The 24,140-nt window shown below is 44.6% G+C and overlaps 1 protein-coding gene across 1 annotated transcript in view; it reads right to left on the reverse strand.

Moving 5' to 3' along the window:
• Positions 1–3,463: 3,463 nt before the first annotated feature.
• Positions 3,464–24,140, reverse strand: part of LOC115369788 (NACHT, LRR and PYD domains-containing protein 12-like) — a 322,926-nt gene continuing 302,249 nt past the window's right edge. Inside the window, exons 5-10 of the mRNA XM_030066455.1 lie at positions 17,481–17,654; positions 17,152–17,325; positions 12,891–13,064; positions 12,673–12,719; positions 10,047–10,568; positions 3,464–3,897 (exon numbers count right to left, since the gene is read on the reverse strand). Of these exons, the coding sequence (XP_029922315.1) occupies positions 3,464–3,897; positions 10,047–10,568; positions 12,673–12,719; positions 12,891–13,064; positions 17,152–17,325; positions 17,481–17,654 (1,525 nt within the window). The remainder of the gene's footprint in view (positions 3,898–10,046; positions 10,569–12,672; positions 12,720–12,890; positions 13,065–17,151; positions 17,326–17,480; positions 17,655–24,140) is intronic.

Below are 24,140 nucleotides of genomic sequence, written 5' to 3' on the forward strand. Positions count from 1 at the left end.
TTTTTTTGGGGTTTTTTTATCCTCTTTGGCCCGGTGGCAGTGATGCTCAATGAACTCAAATAAACATGAGAGAACAGCTCCACCTGCTGGCCACAGACACAGCAGAGAGTCCAGCTGAATAGAACTGTGTGTGTGTGTGTGTGTGTGTGTGTTTCTGGGTGGGAGCAGAGCTGTGATGCACACATTTGGTCATCAGTGGTCTGATTCTGATCTGAATCAGAGAGTTTAACAGGATTACAGCCAGGGCCGGTTCTAGACAGGCATATACGAGGGGGCAGACAGAAATGTGAAGGGGGCACGGGGGGGAAAGGGGAGGGGGGGGGGGGGTTCTGGATAACTGTTTTCGTCCTGGAATTGGATTGCACTTTGTCAGGCCTCTAAAAATAAAATAAGACTTCCCAATATAGCCTATATTAACAAAACTAAAAAGGGTTGGCAGAGTGATAAAAAAAAAAAAAAATCCATTCACCATGCATTTTCCTAAAATTCTCAAACTAATTTGCAGAGCACAGCAGTTACAGAGCAGAGAAAGCTGAGGAGAGCTGCAGGCCGGACAGGCTCAGCTCTGAGAAACAGACTCACACTGAGGGAGGAACAGGACACTCCCCCCCAGCTGACTGAACAAACACACGTTACGTTTACTTTTGGTTTTTGTTGTTAATGATCTCACAAGTTGCTTTGATAAATCTGACGGAGATTTGCTGCTTCATCAGATTCTACCGCTGTTCTGCCGCTCATATCGCTCTGCCTGCTCACTGAGACACCTGACCAGCTCATTTGCATACTAACAGCTGATTGGCTGTTTACTGAGAGCTGGGGTGGAGGGGTGTGAACACAGAGCACGGAGGCACCGGGGTGAGAGATGAAACCAATCATCTCATTTGTGCCTTTTCCAGTGGATTTTTCAGCCACTGTGGTAAATTTGATCTACATTCATTTTGTGGTTAATCTATTAAAATCTTCTTTGTCAACTTCTAAAATTTGGATTTGAGGAGGCAAGACATTTGTTTGAGGGAGCGTTGAGGGAGCGTTGAGGGAGCGTTGAGGGAGCGTTGCCTTGCCCCTGCGTAGAACCGGCCTCGAGCAAGGAAGGCTTGGGCTTGCGTGAGGGCTCTAGACCACACCTAAGATGTGGTCTAGAGCCTCTAGGAAGGAAAGAAAGACCTGGTAACCTCTGGAGTGGTAAAAATTGAAGAGGAGTGCTTTAAAATAAAAGCAGTGGCTCAGAACCAACAAGGGAGATGGAACACCTGGGAGGCTCAGCTTCCTTTTCAGGAGCACGTATGATCCACTTCCCAGTCCCAGAACCTGTACCTCTGGTGCAGCGCAGAGGCCAGCTGCCAGCTCTGCAGCTCCCTGAGGCCAAGCTTGCAGCACGTTCTCTCTGGGTGCAGGGCAGCAATGACAGAGCTGGGATAGATGGCGCCATGCAAGGCCAGAGTGGCTCAGCACACACCATTAGTATAAGTATAACTTCTGTCATTTTAATACTATAATATGATAAAAAAAAAAAAAAAAAAAAAAAAAAAAACTCCAACACTGCATTAACCTCCCAGATCAGTCCAACCTCAGGTCTACAGTGTGTGTCTCTGTTCTGTCAGCAGAGGGCGACACAGAGTCAGTAATAGCTGTGGAAACTGATAAGACTGTTAGGGAAATCATGTACTCATGCTTCATAATCTCATCTACTTATATTTATAATTAAAGTCATTTTATTTTTTAACCCATCACACTCACCACTTTATCTAATGAGCCAATAAGGAGACAGGAAGGCCTTGTTTTCTGCCCGGCAACCATTCAGGATTTAACCAAGCCAAATGATTTGTAACTTTCCCCACAATCTTTGAAGTAGGCCTAACTTACATTAGCCACTGTCACATTGTCTGTGTATTGATTTTTGCATATTTCATTAGTGGTTGGGTTTTAACACTATATCCACTCTCCCATACATGTCTCCTCTCCTCTGTGACAGTGGGGTTCCCCCCTTGCTCCTCTCTCACAACACACACATACATGCCCACACAGCAGAGGAGAGAGGGGAGTGTTGCCCACCATTACAGTGAGAAAAAACACCAACAAAGAAACAAAAAAACTGTAAATATTTTTAAGCCAACTGTACGGGGTGAGGCGAGAAGCGGGGGTAGCTCTGTGGCTGCTGCTAGCCAAAGTGAGAGCATCTCTCCCAGCCCTGAGCACAGCGCAGGCCGATCTTCTGCCCCTGTTAACGTCACCACGACTCGTCCCAAACACACCTGTTCCAGCCATCCCACTGAAGCACATAGTAAGAAGCTACAGACAAGTCACCACCGTCAGTCTGGCTTTGATTCAGCATGGCTATCAGACTGTAGCTACTCTGCAACTCGGTGAAATTAATTAAATTAAATTAAATTAAATTAAATTAAATTAAATTAAATTAAATTAAATTAAATTAATGAAAGATTTTCAGCTGTAAAACACAAAGGTGTAAAAATCCAGTTTAAGGACCAGCTTTGACAGTTTTTAACCTTTTTCATACTTCATTTTTTCAGTTTCAGAAACTTTCAGAATGTTGTAATTGCTTAATTGTTATATTAAAGTATTCAGCTGTATATAAAACATAAAAAGTGTTCCATGCACAGACACTGCGTGAAACTTCAATATAGCAGCTAGCAGCATGCACATAATTACACCAGACCCTTCTACTATACTACTTGTCAAGCTCTTCAAGCTGTAATTGCTGAACAGCACCCCCTATTGGTTCCTCATATATATATATATATATATATATATATATATATATATATATATATATATATATATATATACACTACTCACAAAAAGTTAGGGATATTCGGTTTTCAGGTGAAATTTCAGCCGTTCCCTAATGATACGACCTCGATGAGCTGGAGCATCAAACACCTGATGTGAATTTTGCCGTTAAACTCCTTGTTAGAGAACAGCAACTTGTGCAAAAAGTACTGAAACATTGAACAGTTGGACATGTGCATTCAAAAGTTTACAGAAGGTCACATTAAGTTCACCTGTAAAGGTTATAATGCATTTTAGGTTCATCCTGAAATTTCACCCAATAGCCGAATATCCCTTACTTTTTGTGAGTAGTGTATATATATACATATATATATATACAGTTGTGTTCAAAATTATTCAACCCTCACTGCAGTAAAGTGTTTTAGCAAGTTTGACATTTATTTTTTATCTTGTTTATAATCAGATCAAATAAGGACTTGGAAAATAGACAAATGCAACTTAAATTGCAACAATATTTTTTCTAATATACCAACAAATGTCCTTTCTGTGATAACCTCATTGACAAAATTATTCAACCCCTTAGTCACATACATCCTTAGTACAACACCCTTTGGCAGTAATAACGTCCTTCAGACGTGAAACATAGCTTGACACAAGTTTCTTGCAGCGATCTGCAGGTATCTTGGCCCATTCCTCATGGGCAAAGGCCTCCGGTTCATTGACATTCTTGGGCGCCAAGCTTCACAGTAGGCAAGGTGTTCTTTTCTTTATAGGCCTCGTTCTTCCTCCTCCAGACATATCGTTTATCCATAGGCCCAAAGAGTTCCAATTTTGTCTCGTCGCTCCAGAGAACAGTATCCCAAAACCTTTGTGGTTTGTCCACGTGGTTTTTGGCATACTGGAGTCGACTCTTCTTGTGCTTTGGAGTCAGCAGGGGGGTGCGCCTGGGAGTTCTGGCACGGAGGCCTTCATCCCGCAGTGTGCGCCTTATTGTCTGGGCCGAAACCTGAGTACCTCCCTCTGACAAGTCCTGTCGCAGTTCCTCAGCTGTCACCCGGGGATTTTTCTCCACCTTTCGCTTCAGGTACCGCACAGCAGTTGCCGACAGCATCCTCTTTCTGCCACGCCCAGGTAGCGTTTCCACTGTGCCTTTAGCTTTAAACTTGCGAATTATGCTTCCAATTGTGTCTCTTGAAATGTTTAATGTCTTTGCTATCTTTTTATATCCATATCCTTGCTTATGAAGAGAAATTACCTCCTCTCTTGACTTCTTTGACCATTCCCTGGACCATGTTCACCATGTTGCAAAGACACCATTAACTGTCTAGAAGGAGCTGAGTATCGCAGTCCTTTTAAATCTGCTTAATTGTTGCTTGTTATGGTTCTGTTCACATCTACAGGTGTTTTCAACACCTGATTGAAAACACCTGATTGAAACCTCTGTTCTTAAAAGTGGTAATCTTTAAGGGGTTGAATAATTTTGTCAGTGAGGAAATCACAAAAAGGACATTTGTTAGTGTATTAGGAAAAGTATTGTTGTAATTTTAGTTGCATTTAGCTTTAGCTAAATGCAACTAAATGCTAACATATTTTTGTTTTAAAAGAGAAATGCTTTAGTCCTTGTAAGATTTCATTATAAACAAGATAAAAAAAAAAAAAAGTTAAATTTCCTAAAACCCTTTACCACAATGGGGGTTGAATAATTTTGAACACAACTGTACATATATAAATATATATGTATGCACCCAGCACAGTTTCCTGCCCTTTTGCCACTTCCTGTTTGGAGCATGCTCCACTGCTGTGAGCAGCTCTTCCCTCTGGTGGGGAAATCTGGGCAAATATATGTCTGTAAGTTCTCCTTTCATGTTTATTTCTTTTGTTGATGAGACTTGAGAGACATGACCTTTGTCAGAGCCCATCTGTAATGTCACTGGGGTGTTAATGTGGTGTTTGTTGCTAACAAGATGGATTGTTTCTTAGCATTAGGCTTGCCATTATGTATCATGTTAGCACTTAAGCTAAGGCTAAAGTCATTAGGGACCAATGCTGTGTCTTAGTTTTCACCCCAGCTTTAGTTTGGTTTAATTAATTTCCTGTGCATCCTATTTCATGTTGAGTTATATTTATAAAAGCTAAGTTGTTGATTCATTTGTGGCTATATATGTTCACGACTGTGTATTCTGTTTAGCTGCTTAATTGATTGCATTGTCAATTTAGTTAATTTATTATTTCATAGATAAAAGAGTTAAAATATTTACAGTTAAAATTGTAACCAACAGTTCCATTCTCTGTACATGTCTTTTCTTTACAGTTCTAGAAAATTAAAAGAAGGAAAGTGAAAACAATTAAGACCAAAACAAGACTTTGCCTTCAAATTGAAGTCTCGTCTCCAACTGGTCTTATTTAAAACCACACCTGACGTCATCTGTCTGCCTGTTTTTGCAAAAGGTGGCTCACACACTGCGAGGGCAGAACAATAACAATTCATCATGTTCTAGATGCTTTAGAGGGGAGGCTGGATATTTCCTGAGACCCATGCAGGTGCAATCTGAAGCCAGAAAAAAAACAATGCAGCAGATTTGTTTGTCTGGTCAACAGAATGCCCCACACCATTACCAGCCAATATGGCTCCTCCTGGCTGGCTTGCCAAAGTAATCAGAATCGCAATCAGAATCCGCTTTATTCACCAGGTATTTATGCACATACAAGGAATATGACTCTGATCACTTCCACCACACTCATGTACTTACACAGAGTTAGACATACAAGCACGGTTATTATTACTGCGAGGTTCACTGCTATGTAATTGTTACGAGTTTCAACGTGTGTAACTGGAGTAACAAATTATTTTTTTTTTATTCGGGTTCACTGCTTTCAACTCTCCTGCACAGTACTCCACCTGGAAAACAGTAAAAAAGTCAGTGAGTGAAAGAGTGAACCGCCAGCTTCTTCTCTGAATCTTGGTGTGTTTATTACAAATTTTCAGAATCATGGTATAAAACAATAAACATCCCTTGGTGCAATCATATTCCAGCTTCAATGTCCATTTGTTAATTCAAATTTAACCACATTAATATAATTGTCTCTACTCTTCACACATAAGTGAACAACATTTTCCAGGCACACATTCACAAAAATACTGCCTTTATCAAAAATAAATATCGCTTTCTTCTTTTCAAGTGCAATAATAGCAAACAGATAAATCATGTTTTAATCCACAAATACACATAGGGAAAACTATTCAACTTATAACATTTTTGAATACAGACCAGACACATAACTGCTTCTTTATGCATTCAGGATAACTCCCTTTAAATTATTAAAAATAAACCTTTCTTTAAACATTAGCTAACATTTTTAATATGTCAGGATATCTCAGAAAACTGAAATAAAAACACACCAGGGAGCATGGTCAGCCGTCAATACACAGAATCACACGTGCACAGTCACTCAGCACACACATGCTACACGACCGCCAGGGCCATTGTTTACAAAAAAAAAAGAAAAAAAAAAAGCGGTACCTCGCGGTTATAAACGCGGCTTTTTGGCGCAACTACGCACATCAAAAATCCCCCAACAGACTCGTCAGTTACAATATAGCACCATACACTTCAGGAGAAAACGGGTTTTGTAAGTTTTACCGTGTACCAACCTGGAAAACAGTAAAATGAAGTCAGTGAGTGAAAGAGTCAACCACAGATATAGAAACGTAGATGCCGCGTTCGCTATTGCCATACATCGCCACTATGTGTCTGTCGGTCCGCCGAAAGACGCATGCAGTAAATCGGCTATCATTTGCTTAATCCTGAACCGATTTTCATGAAATTTGACTTGTTATAAACGCGAGAACTTGAACATGATACTGGTTACTTATTGGAATTAAATTCAAATACTGATGGTGGGTCTAATCAGCTGTAAATATCGAAACACCTTCTGAATAGCCACAACTTACCTCTCAGGGATATGCAGGCTACTGTCTAATGAACATCAAATGTAAAAGATTATAAATACCAAACATAGTAAAAACTGCTCTGCTAGCTCAATCATGTTGTAACTAGAATATCCGCTGGAAAAAAAATTTTTCATGGACTAATAGTTATATTTCTGCCGACTTCTCAGTCATTTTAAATCTAACAGTTGCCGTGACAGCAGCTGATTTTTATCTACAACCAACTTATATTAACACTTATATTTAAATACAGGCTACTGCTTTCCAGTGTCGGCGCCACAACAAACATCTGTCTTTTCCTAAACTCACCGGCAGATGTTTTATTTCAGCTGGGAGTGTGTCACTCCAATTTAATGTCAGCTCCTGTTCATCTGGCTAAGCAGCAAAAGTAAAGACAGTAAGGAGTCACATTAAGGCTGAACAGAGTTATAGAATCACCTTTTCAGGCTGTTATTAATTTACCTCTGAAATAAAGATGACAATTTTCACAGATGTGTTGATTTATTAAATGTTCATTTCAATGTACAGACGCAAACAAATTGACAAATTAATTAAATCTTTGGCCTAGGAAACTCATAAAGACTGAACAAATTAATAACGATTAATAGGCTAATTAATAACTGATAACATTAACACATTAATAACAAGAACAAAGTTACAGCAGCACATCTCTGGAAAATCTGACAGGTACTGTCCGTGGTGCTGAATCCGCCTCAGCAGGTACTGTCCGTGGTGCTGAATCCGCCTCAACTTGTACTGTCCGTGGTGCTGAATCCGCCTCAGCAGGTACTGTCCGTGGTGCTGAATCCGCTGAGGCATTTCATTCTCTCTATTATAGAAATTAAAGCTCCATAAAATTAACGGAGGATCTTGTTTAGCTCTTCTTTCCTTACTGGTGAGAAATCAGCTGTTTGCCCGGTGTTTGTCAGGTAGTCTTGTAGACATTTGACGGCCCAAGTCATTGACCGGGCCGCACCGGCTTCATTTCCTGACTCTCCAGCTGATCCAGCTCTTCACTCGTCACTCTCGCGTATCTCTCCTTTTTCTCTTCTGTCTTGTCTTCCTCGTTCAGCCATTTATCCAAACTTAGGTCGTAAAATAAATCAAAATTGACAACAAAACGGTCCATTATGCAGGTGAACAAAGCTGACAGCGGCTTTTGATGCCTGTTTCAGTGAAACGTTTCATGTTGCCATAGAAACCACACAGACTCGGACAATAAGATATAGGCGGAGTAATATTTTCAGTGATTGATTCAGTATTTTTTTTATTTGCGCATGGCTAGCCATGCTGTCATGCTCATTTGAGCAAATTCAAAACGTCTGATTGATCAATGAGATTGCTCTATAATTTGTTGTATAATTTTATACACACTCAGCTGAACATTTTTATTAAATAAATTATACGAAAAGATGTCAAAATATCTTTACTCTGGTCAGATACTCAGTAAGCTAGCTAACCTGGAGTAAGAGGCTAGTGATGTGAGGTTATTAACGTTAGATCACCACCACAGTGTCAGCTCATTTTCATGACAGTTTGAAGCAACATTTAACGATCACTAACTCTAAACAGTTCAACACAATGTAATTGACACTTATACCTGTGAAAGGTTATCCCACCTTGTCGATTTTCTACTGTTTGCCTGTGAGAGCATCCAATAGCAGCACATGAGGCTGGCATTTTTGCTGCGGTCTGCTGTCTCACTCCCAGGCACTCCCACTCTGTTGCCCCTACCAATATGGCGGCCCCGCTGACGTATCACCAGATAGCGAACGTGGCATCTACGTTTCTATATCTATGGAGTGAACCGCCAGCTTCTTCTCTGAATCTTGGGCTCAATAGCGGACCGTTTCGGACACGACTTCGCTCGTTGTTCGGCGCTGTTCCGCAATGCATGATGGGATATATTGCCTGGTTAGTGACAGTCAGATGTCCACTACATTTTGCAGTGGATTGTGGGATACATCCAGTGGACTATATAGTGAACATTAGTTTTTCTCCCCCCTACATTAACATTGTACTTCACAATATAATATTTAAATTATATTAAACCGCTGGTTGGTTATTACAGGCATTAATAAAGAAATGTGTAAAATTACACGCTAATGTAAATAATGGATTTAGACCAGAAATAAACAAAAAGTGACCAAGTGTTCTCTCACTAAGGTCTATCACATAATGTAGAGAGAACACTTCAAATGGGCCAGTCGATCTTCAGGTCTTCCACAACACTTACTTATTTACAAAAATACCTTCAACAGTGCAATAAAACCTATAAATATGCAGAGTCAGGTGCAAGTCTTAGATTTACTGTGAAAGCAGTAAAGTGGTTCATGAACACAAACTCTGAGGTTTGAGTCACAGAGCACTGCCTTATATCCGCCGCTTGACTCCTCCCATGCAGCCACTGCTCCAAGACTCACCCCCGATGTGCATCCTTTGGCAACTACTTCAGCATGACTGGAAAATAAACAGACTCACTTAACAATCCACTCTGGTCATCAATCATCAGCAGATAATTTGTCATCTGTCACTTTGTCTCACGAAACCTTTGGATGTAAAGGCAACTACTTCAGCATGACTGGAAAACAAACAGACTCACAATAATCTGATTCAGTTCATCACAAACATTTTATTTCAGCTGCATCAAATCCAGAATAAAGAGCAGTGGCACTGGAGATCTATTTTTCTGCTTCCTCTCCACACAGGAGCAGTACATTTAGAAAAGAAAGCATTTTCCATTCTTTTCTTTATGAGATTCACTGCTGGAGATTTCATGGCCTGATCAGCCAGCCATTTAACACCCTGCTAATCTTCTGCTTTGTTTTAGCAACCCAAAAATAATTTGTGTAATCTAAAGATTTAAAAATATAAGATGTAAAAATCACCATATACACAGAACTTATTTTTATTTTTCAAATTTTCAGCTTGAGTATGATGCATACAACCCATAAATGTAAGACCGCTGGGAAAAGAGATCTAGTCTATTAAACACAAATTCACATCAGCAATAGTTGCTGCTTACAAAGCAGCAAAGTGATCAATAACTGTCTCATTTAAGCTGGTCTTGTTTTAAAGTCTATATTTCTATGTGGTTTGTTGTAATTGTTTGTTATTTGCTGGAAGGTTTTTACAAACTAATTGAACTTGATTTGAAAAGGACAGTTAATAAGAATTCATTTGGATTGTTAAAATGAAATAAAATAACATGGAAAGAATAATCAACTAAAAAAATCTCACTGACATGTTGGTTTATCCATTCATTTAGTATTTATTTTGTTGTTGTTTTTGTTTGTTTTTTACTGTGTGTGTGTGTGTGTGTGTGTGTGTGTGTCTCCTCAGATCTGACACAGAGACACTGAGGAGTCATATGACCAAAGCCCAAAGCCCGGGTACAGAGGCTGAGTGAAGGTGCTGCTGAAGGTGTGGAGATGGATCAGTGTGTCAGAGGAGACGCTGTAGAAGGACAGAGAGCCAGCAGGCCAGTCCAGATACACTGCCATTCTCTTAGAGAAGGAGGAGGGAACAGGGGTGGATGTCTCTCTGTTGTTGTGCCTGGCAGAGAAACCACCAGAACCAAAGCACTCCAGACTCCAGGAGTTTTCGTTCCGTCCAAGCGCACAGTCTTTACTGTATCCTCTCCTGTTGATTCCTCTGTAAGTCACTCCTATAGAAACCTCTCCTTCCCTCTCGACCTCCCAGTAGCACCGACCAGTCAGACCATCACTACACAGGATCTGTTCCCTGATGTCAAACCTCTCTGGGTGATCAGGATATGGCTGCTCCTCTCTCACTGTCACCTTCCTGTTGTCCTCAGACAGGACGAGGAGTCTGTTTGCTGTGTTTGTGTCCAGTTTGAGTTCACAGGAATCTGATGGAGAGAACAAGACACAACAGACCTGCTGTGGTTATTATCTGCTGATTGATTCACAGTTTGATTATTGATTTGTTAACTCTTTGATGATGACACATGGTGTCAGCCGTCCTCTTCATTCACAGCAGGATCTGAATGAATGGACGTCACAAACTGCTGTGGAAATTCACTTCACATCTGGAAGAGCCATTTATACACAATTTTTTTATGACCTTAAATTAAAGCTCTTCACTCATTGGTTCAACATTACAGCAAAGAGCTGTGATTGGTTGTCAGGTTTGTTAAATTTGGTGGAGAAGAAGCTGTTAAAGAGGGAAACACTGCTTGTTGCAGCGCTTCATTGTTTGCTTTTTCTGACATAATGACATGAAGTTTGTCTCATTTGATTTTGCACATTTCTCCAAACTAATATTTCTGCTGTCAAAACCATGAACACAGCCGCTGAAGAAAACATTCATCCTGCAGAACAGACATGAAGTGTTACTGCTGCAATCAACCACTTTCTCCTTTTGATTTGTGACAGGCCAGAGGCTTTATGGCTCATCTAGCTCCATCATTTGTGTCAGAATAATACAAAAAGATATAATATATATATTTTCAGACTATTGGTTAAAGGTTTAGACAGTGGGGTGAACTGTTTGGAGAGCCTGGATCTCAGTTTGGACAGTTTGGAACATGATGAATGTGGTTTTGTTGTGTGTGAAAACACACAGATGGTTTTATAAAACTGTCAAGGCCTTTGGTGAGTGAGTTCACTGTTTGGAGAGTCTGGACCTCAGTTTGGAGAAATGTGTAAAAATCATCTGGGAAAACGTGTACAGATTAAAGGAATACAGATTGTGTTTGTGGCGGAGCATCAAATGTGATTTGGTTTGGTTCAGCAGGTAAAAGCAGCTGAGAACAAACAGCAGAAACTGCAGCTGCAGCATCTAAACAGCTGAATGTTTGCTGCTTTGTGTTCAGGAGTCAAACAGAAGTGGGAACAAGTCGCGACAGAATTGAAGGATCTCAGCGTTACGATCGACTGCCATCTCTCCTTCAAGGCTCGGGGAAAAAAAGTCTGTCAGAGTCAAACTGAGTTTGTTGAATTTGAGGCTCATGAGGAACTCCATGTCAAGTCAAGCTGCTAAGATGTTGCTGCAGTCAGTGATCCTCTCTCACATTAGCTGTGCTTTAACAAGCTGCTCACAGGCTGATTCCACAGCACTGAAGCCACTACAGTTATTGGAGAAACAAACACTTGAGACTCTTGATAAGAGGCCGCATCACTTCCACCAGCGCCCACTTTGAAGGAAATAGAAGTTCCTGAGCTGGGAAAACCTGCTCAGGTATGCAGATGTGTGTGTGACTGACAGAGTTGTTCATGGTGTGGCTCCTCCCCACTCAGCCTTTGTTAGCAGGTGGTTAGAGTCCCATGGCAGCACTAGAGGAATCACTGCAGGGGACTGCATCATCCCACTGAGGAAAAGATCCTTTAGTCAGTCTGAGCTTCACAGGAGAGGAACTCTGTTCCAACACACATCACACACCTGAACACACACATCATTTAGTTTCCATTTGAAACAGAGGCTTATTGATAATCCCATGTGTCAGCACTAACCCAGGAGCCCCTTTCTGTGCTGCCCTGCTAGTGCAATTCTGTCTTCTATCTTGTCTCCTGTCTTTTCCAGCTTTGTTCTTGAATGTGCTGCCCTGTGTGTTGTGTTTCTGCTGGAACTCACTGGGATTCATCTACTGGTTTACAGCCATGCAGCTCGCTTTCTGCTCTGGCTTTCTCAGCTAAAACCCTCAGCTAGTGTCTCCTGACACCGCTCACAGTTGTCCTGTCATTCATGTTGTCAGGACCTGTTTAACTGTCCTCACATTTATCTATGATCTGCTGCTGGCATTCATGTGTGGTCTGCTGCATGGTATTCTTCTGGCTGCAGGATCATATTTGTTTGATGCTGCTTCATGTCATCCTGTCCAATTAATTGGACGAAATTACTTCAGCTGGATGAAAATGAATTTTAATTTTAACAATTATCACTGCAGCAGATTACTTTTACCACTATTACTATTACCATGAAATGAAATGAAATGAAATGAAATGAACACTTACACTTCCTCAGTCCTGGTTTCAGCCACTGCTTTCCACCATGGTCCACCCTGGAGGAAGAAACAGAGTCAGAGCAGCAGATTCTCTTTGAGGATGGAAACATGGGCAGTAAATAACCTTCCCTATGAAGGATTTAGCAGACCACGTCACTCATATCCACCATTCAACATGAAACAATACTCCTCAGATCTCTAGAAGACATTGTGTGTGTCTCTCCATACCTGAGAGCCTCCAGTCTCCAGGTTGGATCCTCCAGTCCAGCAGAGAGCAGCTTCACTCCTGAGTCTCCTGGATGATTGTAGCTCAGGTCCAGCTCTCTCAGATGGGAGGGGTTGGAGCTCAGAGCTGAGGCCAAAGAAGCACAGCCTTCCTGTGTGAGCAGACAGCCTGACAGCCTGCACATCATCACAAACACAATCAGGCCAATCAGTCATTATTTCTGGTCGACATGAGTCAAGTAATATTTTAATACAGTAACTGTTTTAGACACTCATAATAAGTTGTTTTTGTTTTTTAGTTGGCAACTGGAAAAATGTCATGTCTGTCCGTCCATCCGTCCGTCTTCTGCCGCTTATCCGGGGCCGGGTCGCGGAGGCAGCAGTCTGAGCAGAGACGCCCAGACTTCCCTCTCCCAAGACACTTCCGCCAGCTCCTCAGGAGGAACACCAAGACGCTCCCAGGCCAGCCGAGAGACATAGTCACTCCAGCGTGTCCTGGGTCTTCCCCGGAGCCTACTCCCGGTGGGGCATGCCCAGAACACCTCCCCAGGGAGGCGTTCAGGGGGCATCCGAAACAGATGCCCGAGCCACCTCAACTGGTTCCTCTCAATGCGGAGGAGCAGCGGCTCTACTCAGAGCTCCTCCTGAGTGACTGAACTCCTCACCCTATCTCTAAGGGAGCACCCAGCCACCCTGCGAAGGAAACTCATTTCGGCCGCTTGTATCCGCGATCTTGTCCTTTCGGTCATTACCCAAAGCTCATGACCACAGGTGAGGGTAGGAACGTAGATCGATGGGTAAATCGAGAGCTTCGCCTTTCGGCTCAGCTCCTTCTTCACCACAACAGATCGGTACACCGACCGCATCACTGCGGAGGCCGCATCGATCCACCTGTCAATCTCACGCTCCATCCTTCCCTCACTCATGAACAAGACCCCGAGATACTTGAACTCCTCCACTTGAGGCAGGACTTCTCCACCAACCCGGAGAGGGCATGCCACCTTTTTCCGGTCGCGAACCATGGCTTCGGACTTGGAGGTGCTGATTCTCATCCCAGCCGCTTCACACTCGGCTGCGAACCGCCCCAGTGCCTGCTGAAGGTCCTGCCTCGAAGGAGCCAACAGGACAACATCATCCGCAAAAAGCAGCGATGAAATCCTGTGACTCCCACACAGTACTCCCTCTGGCCCCCGGCTGCGCCTAGAAATTCTGTCCATAAAGATTATGAACAGAACCGGTGGTAAAGGGCAGCCCTGCCGGAGTCCAACATGCACTGGGAACTGGTCCGACTTATTGCCGGCAATACGAACCAAGCTCCTGCTCTGGTCGTACAGGGACCGAACAGCCCTTAGCAAAGGGCCTCGGACCCCATACTCCCGGAGCACCGCCCACAGGGCACCACGAGGGACACGGTCGAATGCCTTCTCCAGATCCACAAAACATATGTGGACTGGTTGGGCAAACTCCCATGAACCCTCGAGCACCCTCCGGAGGGTATAGAGCTGCTAGAACCGCATTGCTCCTCCTGAATCCGAGGTTCAACTATCAGCCGAATCCTCCTCTCCAGTACCCTGGCGTAGACCTTCCCGGGTAGGCTGAGAAGTGTGATCCCCCTGTAGTTGGAACACACCCTCCGGTCCCCCTTTTTAAAAAAAGGGACCACCACCCCGGTCTGCCACTCCAGAGGCACTGTCCCCAATCGCCACGCGATGTTGCAGAGGCGTGTCAGCCAAGAAAGCCCCACAACATACAGGGACTTGAGATACTCAGGGCGGATCTCATCCACCCCGGCCGCCCTGCCACTGAGGAGCTTGCAAACTGCCTCAGTGACCTCAGCTTGGGTGATGGATGATTCCACCTCAGGGTCCTCAGCCTCTGCTTCCTCGACGGAAGACATGACAGTGGGATTGAGGAGACCCTCGAAGTACTCCTTCCACTGCTTGACAATATCCCCAGTCGAGGTCAACAGCTCCCCACCTGCACTGTAAACAGTGTCGGCAGAATACTGTTTCCCCCTCCTGAGGTGCCGAACTGTTTGCCAGAATCTCTTCGAAGCCGACCGATAATCCTCCTCCATGGCCTCACCGAACTCCTCCCAGGTTCGAGTTTTTGCCTCCACCACTGCCCGAGCCGCGGCACACCTGGCCTGCCGGTACCCGTCAGCTGCCTCAGGAGTCCCACAGACCAACACAGACCTGTAGGACTCCCTCTTCAGCTTGACGGCATCCCTTACTTCCGGTGTCCACCACCGGGTTCTGGGATTGCCGCCACGACAAGCACCAGAGACCTTGCGGCCACAGCACCGAACAGTTGGGTTGACAATGGAGGCCAAGAACATGGTCCATTCGTACTCAGTGTCCCCAGCCTCCCTCGGGAGCTGGGAGAAGCTCTCCCGGAGGTGGGAGTTGAAGACCTCCCCAATGGGGGGTTCGGCCAGACATTCCCAACAGACCCACACAATACGTTTGGGCCTGCCAGGTCTGCCAAGCTTCCCCCTCCGCCAGTGGATCCAACTCACCACCAGGTGGTGATCAGTTGACAGCTCAGCCCCTCTCTTCACCCAAGTGTCCAAGACAGATGGCCAGAGATCAGACGAAACGACAACAAAGACGATCATTGACTTTCGGCCTAGGGTGTCCTGGTGCCACGTGCACTTATGGACACCCCTATGCTCGAACATGGTGTTCGTTATGGACAAACTGTGACTAGCACAAAAGTCCAATAACAGAACACCACTCGGGTTCAGATCGGGTAGGCCGTTCCTCCCAATCACCCCACTCCAGGTGTCACTGTCGTGAGCGTTGAAGTCCCCCAGTAGAACAATGGAGTCCCCAGTCAGAGTACTATCCAGTACCCCTCCCAGGGACTCCAAGAAGGCCGGGTACTCTACACTGCCATTTGGCCTGTAGGCACAAACAACAGTGAGAGCCCTCTCCCCAACCCGAAGGGGCAGAGAGGCGACCCTCTCGTTCACCGGGGTGAACCCCAACACACGGCGGCTAAGCTGGGGAGCTATGAGCAAGCCCACACCTGCCCGCTGCCTCTCACCGAGGTGGCGGGCAGGAAGCGGAAGGTCCAGCAACTCCAGAGTAGTGGAAGGTCCAGCCCCTTTCGAGGAGCTGGGTTCCAGAGCCCAGGCTGTGTGTGGAGGTAAGCCCGACTATTTCTAGCCGGTATCTCTCAACCTCCCGCACAAGCTCCGGCTCCTTCCCCCCCAGCGAGGTGACATTCCATGTCCCCATCGCCAGCCGCTGTGTCCAGGGATCGGGTCGTCGAGGCCCCCGCCTTCGACTGCCTTCTGATCCACATAGCACCGACCCCTTACGGCTACCCTTGCGGGTGGTGAACAGAGGGTTAGACCCACGTCACCAGTTCAGGCTGGGCCCGGCTAGAACCCATGGGCAATGGCCCAGACACCGGGCGCTCGCTCACGAGCCCCAACCCCAGGCCTGGCTCCAGGGTGGGGCCCCAGCTCCGCCGTACCGGGCGACCTTCACGGTCTTTGTTGATCTTTTCTTCATAAGGGGTTTTTGAACTGCTCTTAGTCTGGCCCATCACTAAGGACCTGTTTGCCATGGGAGACCCTAACAGGGGCAAAGTGCCCCTGGCAACATAGCTCCTGGGGTCATGTGAGCGCACAAACCCCTCCACCACGATAAGGTGTCAGTTCAAGTAGGGGTGTCATGTCTGTATTGCAATGAATTGTGGGTAAGTCAGGAGAAGTCTGCAACCCGAGCAGACTCTCTGCAAGTCTGCAGAAAGTCCGCTTGAGGCCCCTTCTGGACTCTGGACTTGTGGATTTGGAAAGCCCTCAGCACTCGCAGACTTCCCAGGAACACGCCCTCAAAGTCTGTGAGTCTGCAAGTGAAGTCTGGACATTTGGATTCAGCCAGAGAGACTGAAGCTTCACTCAGTCTGGCTCCAGCCTGCTGGAATCACTGCAGTAGCAGCACAACTGCATTTAAACGCCGGCTCACTTGAGCACAGAGCGTATACAGTGGAGGACTGGGAGGACTGAGAGTACTGGGTGAGAGGAGCCGGGCAAGCACACCCACTCACCTCCAAACTACAGCAACAGACACTTAAAAGAGACATTTTCAAACCCAAAATTATTCATACAGTTATACAGCTCTGATTGTTATTTTTACACATGACATTATTACCAAGGTCCAGACCTCAGTGTCCTCACAGCTGGCTACAGGGGAGACTGCATGTAAATCAGGACTGAACTGGTTATGTGTTGAGCAGGTTGAGGAATCCTGACCTGAGAGCCTCCAGTCTGCAGTGTGGACTCTCCAGTCCAGGAGAGAGACGCTTCACTCCTGAATCCTGCAGATCGTTGTTACTCAGGTCCAGCTCTCTCAGATGGGAGAAGTTGGAGCACAGAGCTGAGGCCAGAGAAGCACAGCCTTCCTGTGTGAGCAGACAGCCTGACAGCCTGCACACCATCACAAATACAATCAGTCCACCACATCATCTGCTTTGTGTTTTCACAAAAACCTACACAGCTTAGGGAATCTGTTCAGTGACATGAAGCTGCATGGAAATCAGGACTGAACTGGTCATGTGTTGAGCAGGTTGAGGAATCCTGACCTGAGAGCCTCCAGTCTGCAGTGTGGACTCTCCAGTCCAGCAGAGAGACGTTTCACTCCTGAATCCTGCAGATCGTTGTTACTCAGGTCCAGCTCTCTCAGACTAGAGGACTGGGAGCTGAGAACTGAGGCCAGAGCTGCACAGCTTCTCCCTGACAGATTACAGCCACTCAGCCTGAGGAGGAATTAGAGATGAAAACAATACATTTAAATGTGTTTCTCTTTTATAAAACATCATGTTAAGTATTCAGTATATCCAGTTATCTCTGAACCTACACAGATTTCTTGGAGGCTTTGACCACTGGCAGCAGCCTCAGAAGAGCCTCCTCTGAAGCAGAGTATTTCTTCAGGTCAAACACATCCAGATCTTCTTCTGATGACAGTAAGATGAAGACCAGAGCTGACCACTGAGCGGGGGAGAGTTTGACCGTGGAGAGACGTCCTGAACTCAGGTACAGTTGGATCTCCTCCAGTAGAGAATGGTCATTCAGCTCATTCAGACAGTGGAACAGGTTGATGCTTCTCTCTGGAGAGGGACTCTTCCTGATCTTCTTCTTGATGTACTGGACTGTTTCCTTATTGGTCTGTGAGCTACTTCCTGTCTGCGTCATCAGGCCTCGTAGGAGAGTCTGATTCATCGGCAGTGAAAGACCCAGGAGGAAGCGCAGGAACAAGTCCAGGTGTCCATTTGGACTCTGTAAGGCCTTGTCCACAGCACTCTGGAGGAGTTCTTTTAGTTTAGTTTTCTTGTTGAATAGTACAGACCACCTGGAGGCTGATTTTTGTGCCAGTAGATTGTCTCCAGAGTTGATGAATTTCAGAAAGACATAAAGAGCAGCCAGAAACTCCTGAAGGCTCAGATGGACGAAGCAGAAAACCTTGTCCTGGTACAGCCCACGCTCCTCTTTAAAGATCTGTGTGAACATTCCTGAGTACACTGAGGCTGCTCTGATATCAATGCCACACTCTGCCAGGTCTGCTTCATAGAAGATCAGGTTGCCTTTCTCCAGCTGCTCAAAAGCCAGTTTTCCCAGAGACAGGATCATCTCCCTGGTCTCTAGAGTCCAGACTGGATCTGTCTCAGCTCTCCCATGATACTTGATGTTCTGCACTTTGGTCTGAACCACCAGGAAGTGGATGTACATCTCAGTCAGGGTCTTGGGCAGGTCTCCTCCCTCACTGGTTTTCAACATGTCCTCAAGAACTGTAGCAGTGATGCAGCAGAAGACTGGGATGTGGCACATGATGTGGAGGCTTCGGGACGTCTTGATGTGGGAGATGATTCTGCTGGCCTGCTCCTCATCTGTGAATCTCTTCCTGAAGTATTCCTCCTTCTGTGGGTCAGTGAAGCCTCTCACCTCCATCACCATGTCAACACACTCAGGAGGAATCTGATTGGCCGCTGTGGGTCGCGTGGTTATCCAGAGGCGAGCAGAGGGAAGCAGGTTCCCCTTGATGAGGTTTGTCAGCAGAACGTCCACTGAGGTGGACTCTGTAACATCAGTCAGGATCTGGTTGTTGTTGAAGTCCAGAGGAAGTCGACACTCATCCAGACCATCAAAGATCAACACAACCTGGAACTGCTCAAACCTGCTGATTCCTGCTTCTTTGGTCTCAGTGAAGAAGTGATGAAGAAGTTCCACCAAGCTCAACTTCTTCCCTCTCAGCAGATTCAGCTCTCTGAAAGTGAATGGAAATGTGAAGTGGACATGCTGGTTGGCTTTGTGTTCAGCCCAGTCCAGAGTGAACTTCTGTGTTAAGACTGTTTTCCCAATGCCAGCCACTCCTTTTGTCATCACTCTTCTGATTGGTCCATCTCTTCCAGGTGAAGGTTTAAAGATGTCTTCACATGTGATTGGTGTTTCTGGTCTGGCTGGTTTCCTGGATGCTGATTCAATCCATCTGACCTCATGTTCCTCATTGATCTCTCCACTCTCTCCCTCTGTGATGTACAGCTCTGTGTAGATCTGATTCAGAAGTGTTGGGTTTCCTGCTTTAGCAATCCCCTCAAACACACACGCGCACTTCTTCTTCAGGGTAGATTTGAGTTCACGTTGGCACGCTGCAGCAGCAGCTTCTGAATGAACAAACAACAGAAACATCAACCAATCCATGTTGTATTAAATATGAGAAATGTGAATATTTCCTGGTAAATGTATCTATTGGTCCTTTTCGACTGTAAGAACTTAGGGAGGTATGCCAAGACCTGAAGGCTATTTTATGAGTTCTGCCATCGTTTCTGTGGCAACAACATGGTTCCAGGTTAGAGTTCCTGGAAGCCTATTTGGGCCCTGCTCCAGGAACTTTTAGGAGGAACTTAAAGGTCTGTCTGTATTGTTTGCAACACCTCTGTAAACATGAGCTATCAGAGGACAACAACATAAAGCAGCCGCCGACAAACAACAGACTGCAGAAACAAATGAAGAGCTGCACGTCCTGATCAGGATTTGGGCAGAATAAAGTTCACAGTTTAACAAACAACACAGCGCTGCCTCAGCCGGAGCGCCGCCGCTGTCCCGGGGAAGCCGGCGGGACGAGACAGGAAAACAGGAAGCTGCTTTTCACCGGCAGGAAGGAGGAGGACAAGCCGCCCCCTGCTGGCCAGGAGAAAAACTCTTGTGTAAAAAGCATCAGAGGCTGAAATAATCTGTCATCAAGCAACAGTCAGATGCATCACAACTGCTTTGATATGATTGGCCGTTTGACTTGGCTGTTGATTGAAAATTTTCAGTGATGAGCAAAAGTTTGACTCGTCTGTTAGAAAGAAAGAAAAAAGTGAACTAATAAATTTCTCAGAGTTTAGGAGAACTGGGTGTCAAGAGCACAGTCAAACAAAGAAATGAAATAAGACTCCAAAAAGACTAAAACTAACATTTTTTGTTTAAATTTAAAATTCCATTTTTACTTTTTTTTTTACTTACTGCTCCACAGACGCTCAGCCAGCTCCTCCTGCTTCATCCTCCTCAGGAGGTGCAGTGTGATCTGCAGAAAAAACTCTCTGCTGCTCCTCCTCTGCTCTTCCTCCTCACCGTCCAACACCTCCTCATCCTCCCTCTGCCTCTCTGAGCATTCTGGGTAATCTGGACTCAGAGACCTCTGCAGGTTTTTCAGCTCCTTCTTCACAAAGGTGTTGATGTTCTCCTCCAGCAGCTGAAACAGAAAAATTATAGCTGGTGTGCAGCGATGGGTCGGGTCCGGGCAGTTTTAAGCAATTCTAAGCAACAAGCAGAAGAATATGAACTTAAACTGAACTGATTGACACACCTGGTAAGAAAAGGGCAGGACAAAGGCCTGGAGGGGACAGATGATTGGCCAAGACACAACAAAGACATGCAACATGGGGGCGGGGCTAATGAGACAATGCAGGGCAGGTGTGAGGACAAACAAGCTGACAAGACTATGGAGGAACAATAGGGATAAAATGAACACAGCATACTAAAATACAATAAACATTATAGCTGCTGCACAGCAATGGTCAGGGCCAGGCAAGTTAGGCAATTCTGAGCAACAAGTAGAGAATAGGAAGAAGAAAAGAAAGGTGGCATTCTAATGTGCATTTGTATTAGCTGAGACTTGAACTCACAGTTTCTGGCATAAAGGACAACACTCTATCTCACTAAGCTAATTGGCAAGTGTCATTTCATGTGAGGCTTCACAAATTGACTAAGACAGTCACATGACAGCAGCCGCCTATGTATGGAAAGGCTGATTTCAAACCACTGTAAAATAAATAAATAAGTCATCAAGACAAAAATCTGACAATGATGATCTGGCATGGGACTGGACCTTTGTGCAAAGGTTGGTGAGTTTTCGCACGTGGGAATGTTGCACAAGCTGAGGCTTGAACTCACAGTCTCTGACACCGAGGCCTGGCCTCTATCTCACTGAGCTAAAACTTCACATGTAGCTTCACAAACTGACTGAGCCAATCACTGACCTGCAGCACAGCAGCCAGCCATGCATGGAAAGGCAGATTTTAAACAGCTGTCAAAAATTCATTTATTAGGACAAAAATCTGAAAACACACATATTGCATCTAGACAGCATGGAGATGTTGATCATTTGTTTTTAACAATGATTGATTTGCTCCATAAGTGAAAAACTGATGTTTAAAAATGCCATTTTTGCATTGACTCCAATTGTTCACATGAGAGCAAAATTCAAAATGCTGTCAAAATTCAGTTTTTGAGATACACATTTGAAATTTGCCACAGATCATCTACCATGACTCTAGAATTTTGTCCATTTTTTTCATGAGCAGTGAAGATTTATTTAGTGAGAATTTGCGGTATATGTTTACAGTAGCGTTTACAGTCAAACATTTTGATGCAGTGTAGGCTCAATTTTTGATAAATTAAAAATCTGAGAAACAAAGTTTGTGTAGGACAGTCTGAAGATGGTCTGTATCAATTTTTGTGTCAATTGGGCAAAAATTGTGGGAGGAGATAGGTTTAATAAGTTTTACAGTTTTTGAAAAAAAGAGAGTGATGGACTTCATAATTTGCAATAGGTTTGAGTGCACAAAAGTTTCTTCAGTATTGGGGCTACAGTTTGATGAAAGTTGCAAAGCTGTAGCACATATGGTTGATTTGTTATGAATTTTCAAAGTTTTGAACTTTAGAGGCTTGCTATAGCGCCACCATCAGGACTATTGGCTTGAGTTTGCAGCTGAGGTAATCTGGCATGGGACTGCACCTTTGTGCAAAGTTTGGTGATTTGGACACTAATAAAAGAATCAGACTTCCATATTAAAATCTGGACACAAAACACAAAATCAAATCCAGGTCACAGAGCCTGAGGCTGGGCTGCACCAACGGGGATTCATTTCTAAACCAAGTTAAATCATGGTTTGCACCGACCTTTAAAACAGTTTAAACCTCACTTTAAACCTCAGTTTAGTTTCTACTCTAAAACTAGATTAAGTTTAATCCTGTTCCTCCAAAACTGGTGTTTGATCAATTTAAAGTATGATCTGGTTTTGACTTTAATTTACACTTGAAGAGCTTTAACTTTGAAAATGTCTGCATTTTGGAGCAAAATGATGGAGTTGTTCAAAGACAGAGACAGACCGTCCTGTCAGTCTGTTTTCTCTAATGATGATTCTGTTTTCTTTTCTCTTGCAGGATTTGTCCGCCCTGCTGCATTTCTTCAGCCCAACCTGTTTCTCAGAAGAGGAGGAGAAGTTTGAACGTCTGTGGAGCCACGATGAGCAGCTCACTGCTTGTTAGCGAGCCACAGCAAACTGGTTCCCCTGTCAGAGAAAAACAGAGCAACTGTTTTCTCTCTTTCTGCTTCCTGGCTTCTGACAGCATGTGAGTCCGTCTGCTTTTAGTCCTCAACCTTCATGTGATCACTTGTTCCTCTGTTTTTCCAGTGAGCATCTTCACTTCACTCACTTCACCGCTGAGGAAAGTTTAAATCTGTAAACTTGGATGAACTGAATCAGGATCAGTTTTTAATTGTGCAGCAGAGCTCTGCTTCCTTTTAAATCTGATCTGCTCCTTTTAAACCGGGTTTTACTAAACTCTGACTGCAACTAATCTCAGATTAAACGAATCCTTGTTGGTGTAATCCAGCCTGAAAGATGTACAGAGAGCAGCACGGAGACATTCTGAGCAGAATGGTTGTTGTTCAGTTGGTTTGTTGTTGTACATTTACACACCATAAATATGGAGGCCAGGTCTGTTTGATGCTGCTGGGCAGACTGAGCACTGGGAACCTCTGAGCTCTGCTGCTGGACTCTGTGGAGGACACACACACACACACACACACACACACACACACACACAGAGTTACTGGATGTGATGTTTTGAAAGAGGAAACTCAGTCAACAGAGTCTGAAGGGTCAAACCAATTCTGGATCTCATGAATCTGATGACAGAAAACCATCTGATTCATCACCAGTTTGAAATAATTACCCATAATCCACAGAGAGGCGGCTGTTTTTGAAGTCAAGATATCGAACTTGAGACCGGTCACTCCTCATGGACACACAGCTGGGCTCAGGTCCAGGTTCAGGTCCAGGTCCAGGTCCAGGTTTAGGGGGGTCTGGTCTCTCCTGCTGGATCCTGATAGAAACATTATGAACACAGTGAAGGGATCTGCTTTACTTTCTTAGTCACACTAACATACTAAGATAATAATGACATGATAACATTATCAACATTCAATATAAACACAGGCAGTGTTCTTTATGAATAATGCTGCTGTGATTGTTTGCCTGCTGAGCTCTGAGATGGAGAACAGTCATGGGCATAAATCTGATGACAGAAAAACAATCTGATTTGTCACCAGTTTGAAATAATTACCCATCATCCACAGAGAGGTGGCTGTCTTTGAACTCAATAGGATAATCCATTGAGCGGTCACTCCTCATGGACACACAGCTGGGCTCAGGTCCAGGTTCAGGTTCAGGTTCAGGTTCAGGTCCAGGTCCAGGTCCAGGTTCAGGTCCAGGTTCAGGTCCAGGTTCAGGGGGGTCTGGTCTCTCCTGCTGGATCCTGATAGAAACATTATGAACACAGTGAAGGGATCTGCTTTACTTTCTTAGTCACACTAACATACTAAGATAATAATGAGTGACTTCTCTTCAGAAACAACATTGTGTGTAAAATGGAATGTGAACACACACAGAGCTTTTCCTGTGAATAATGCTGCTGTG

The sequence above is a fragment of the Myripristis murdjan genome, chromosome 13 (genome assembly GCF_902150065.1).
Source record: "Myripristis murdjan chromosome 13, fMyrMur1.1, whole genome shotgun sequence".
In the NCBI taxonomy this organism is placed as follows: domain Eukaryota; kingdom Metazoa; phylum Chordata; class Actinopteri; order Holocentriformes; family Holocentridae; genus Myripristis; species Myripristis murdjan.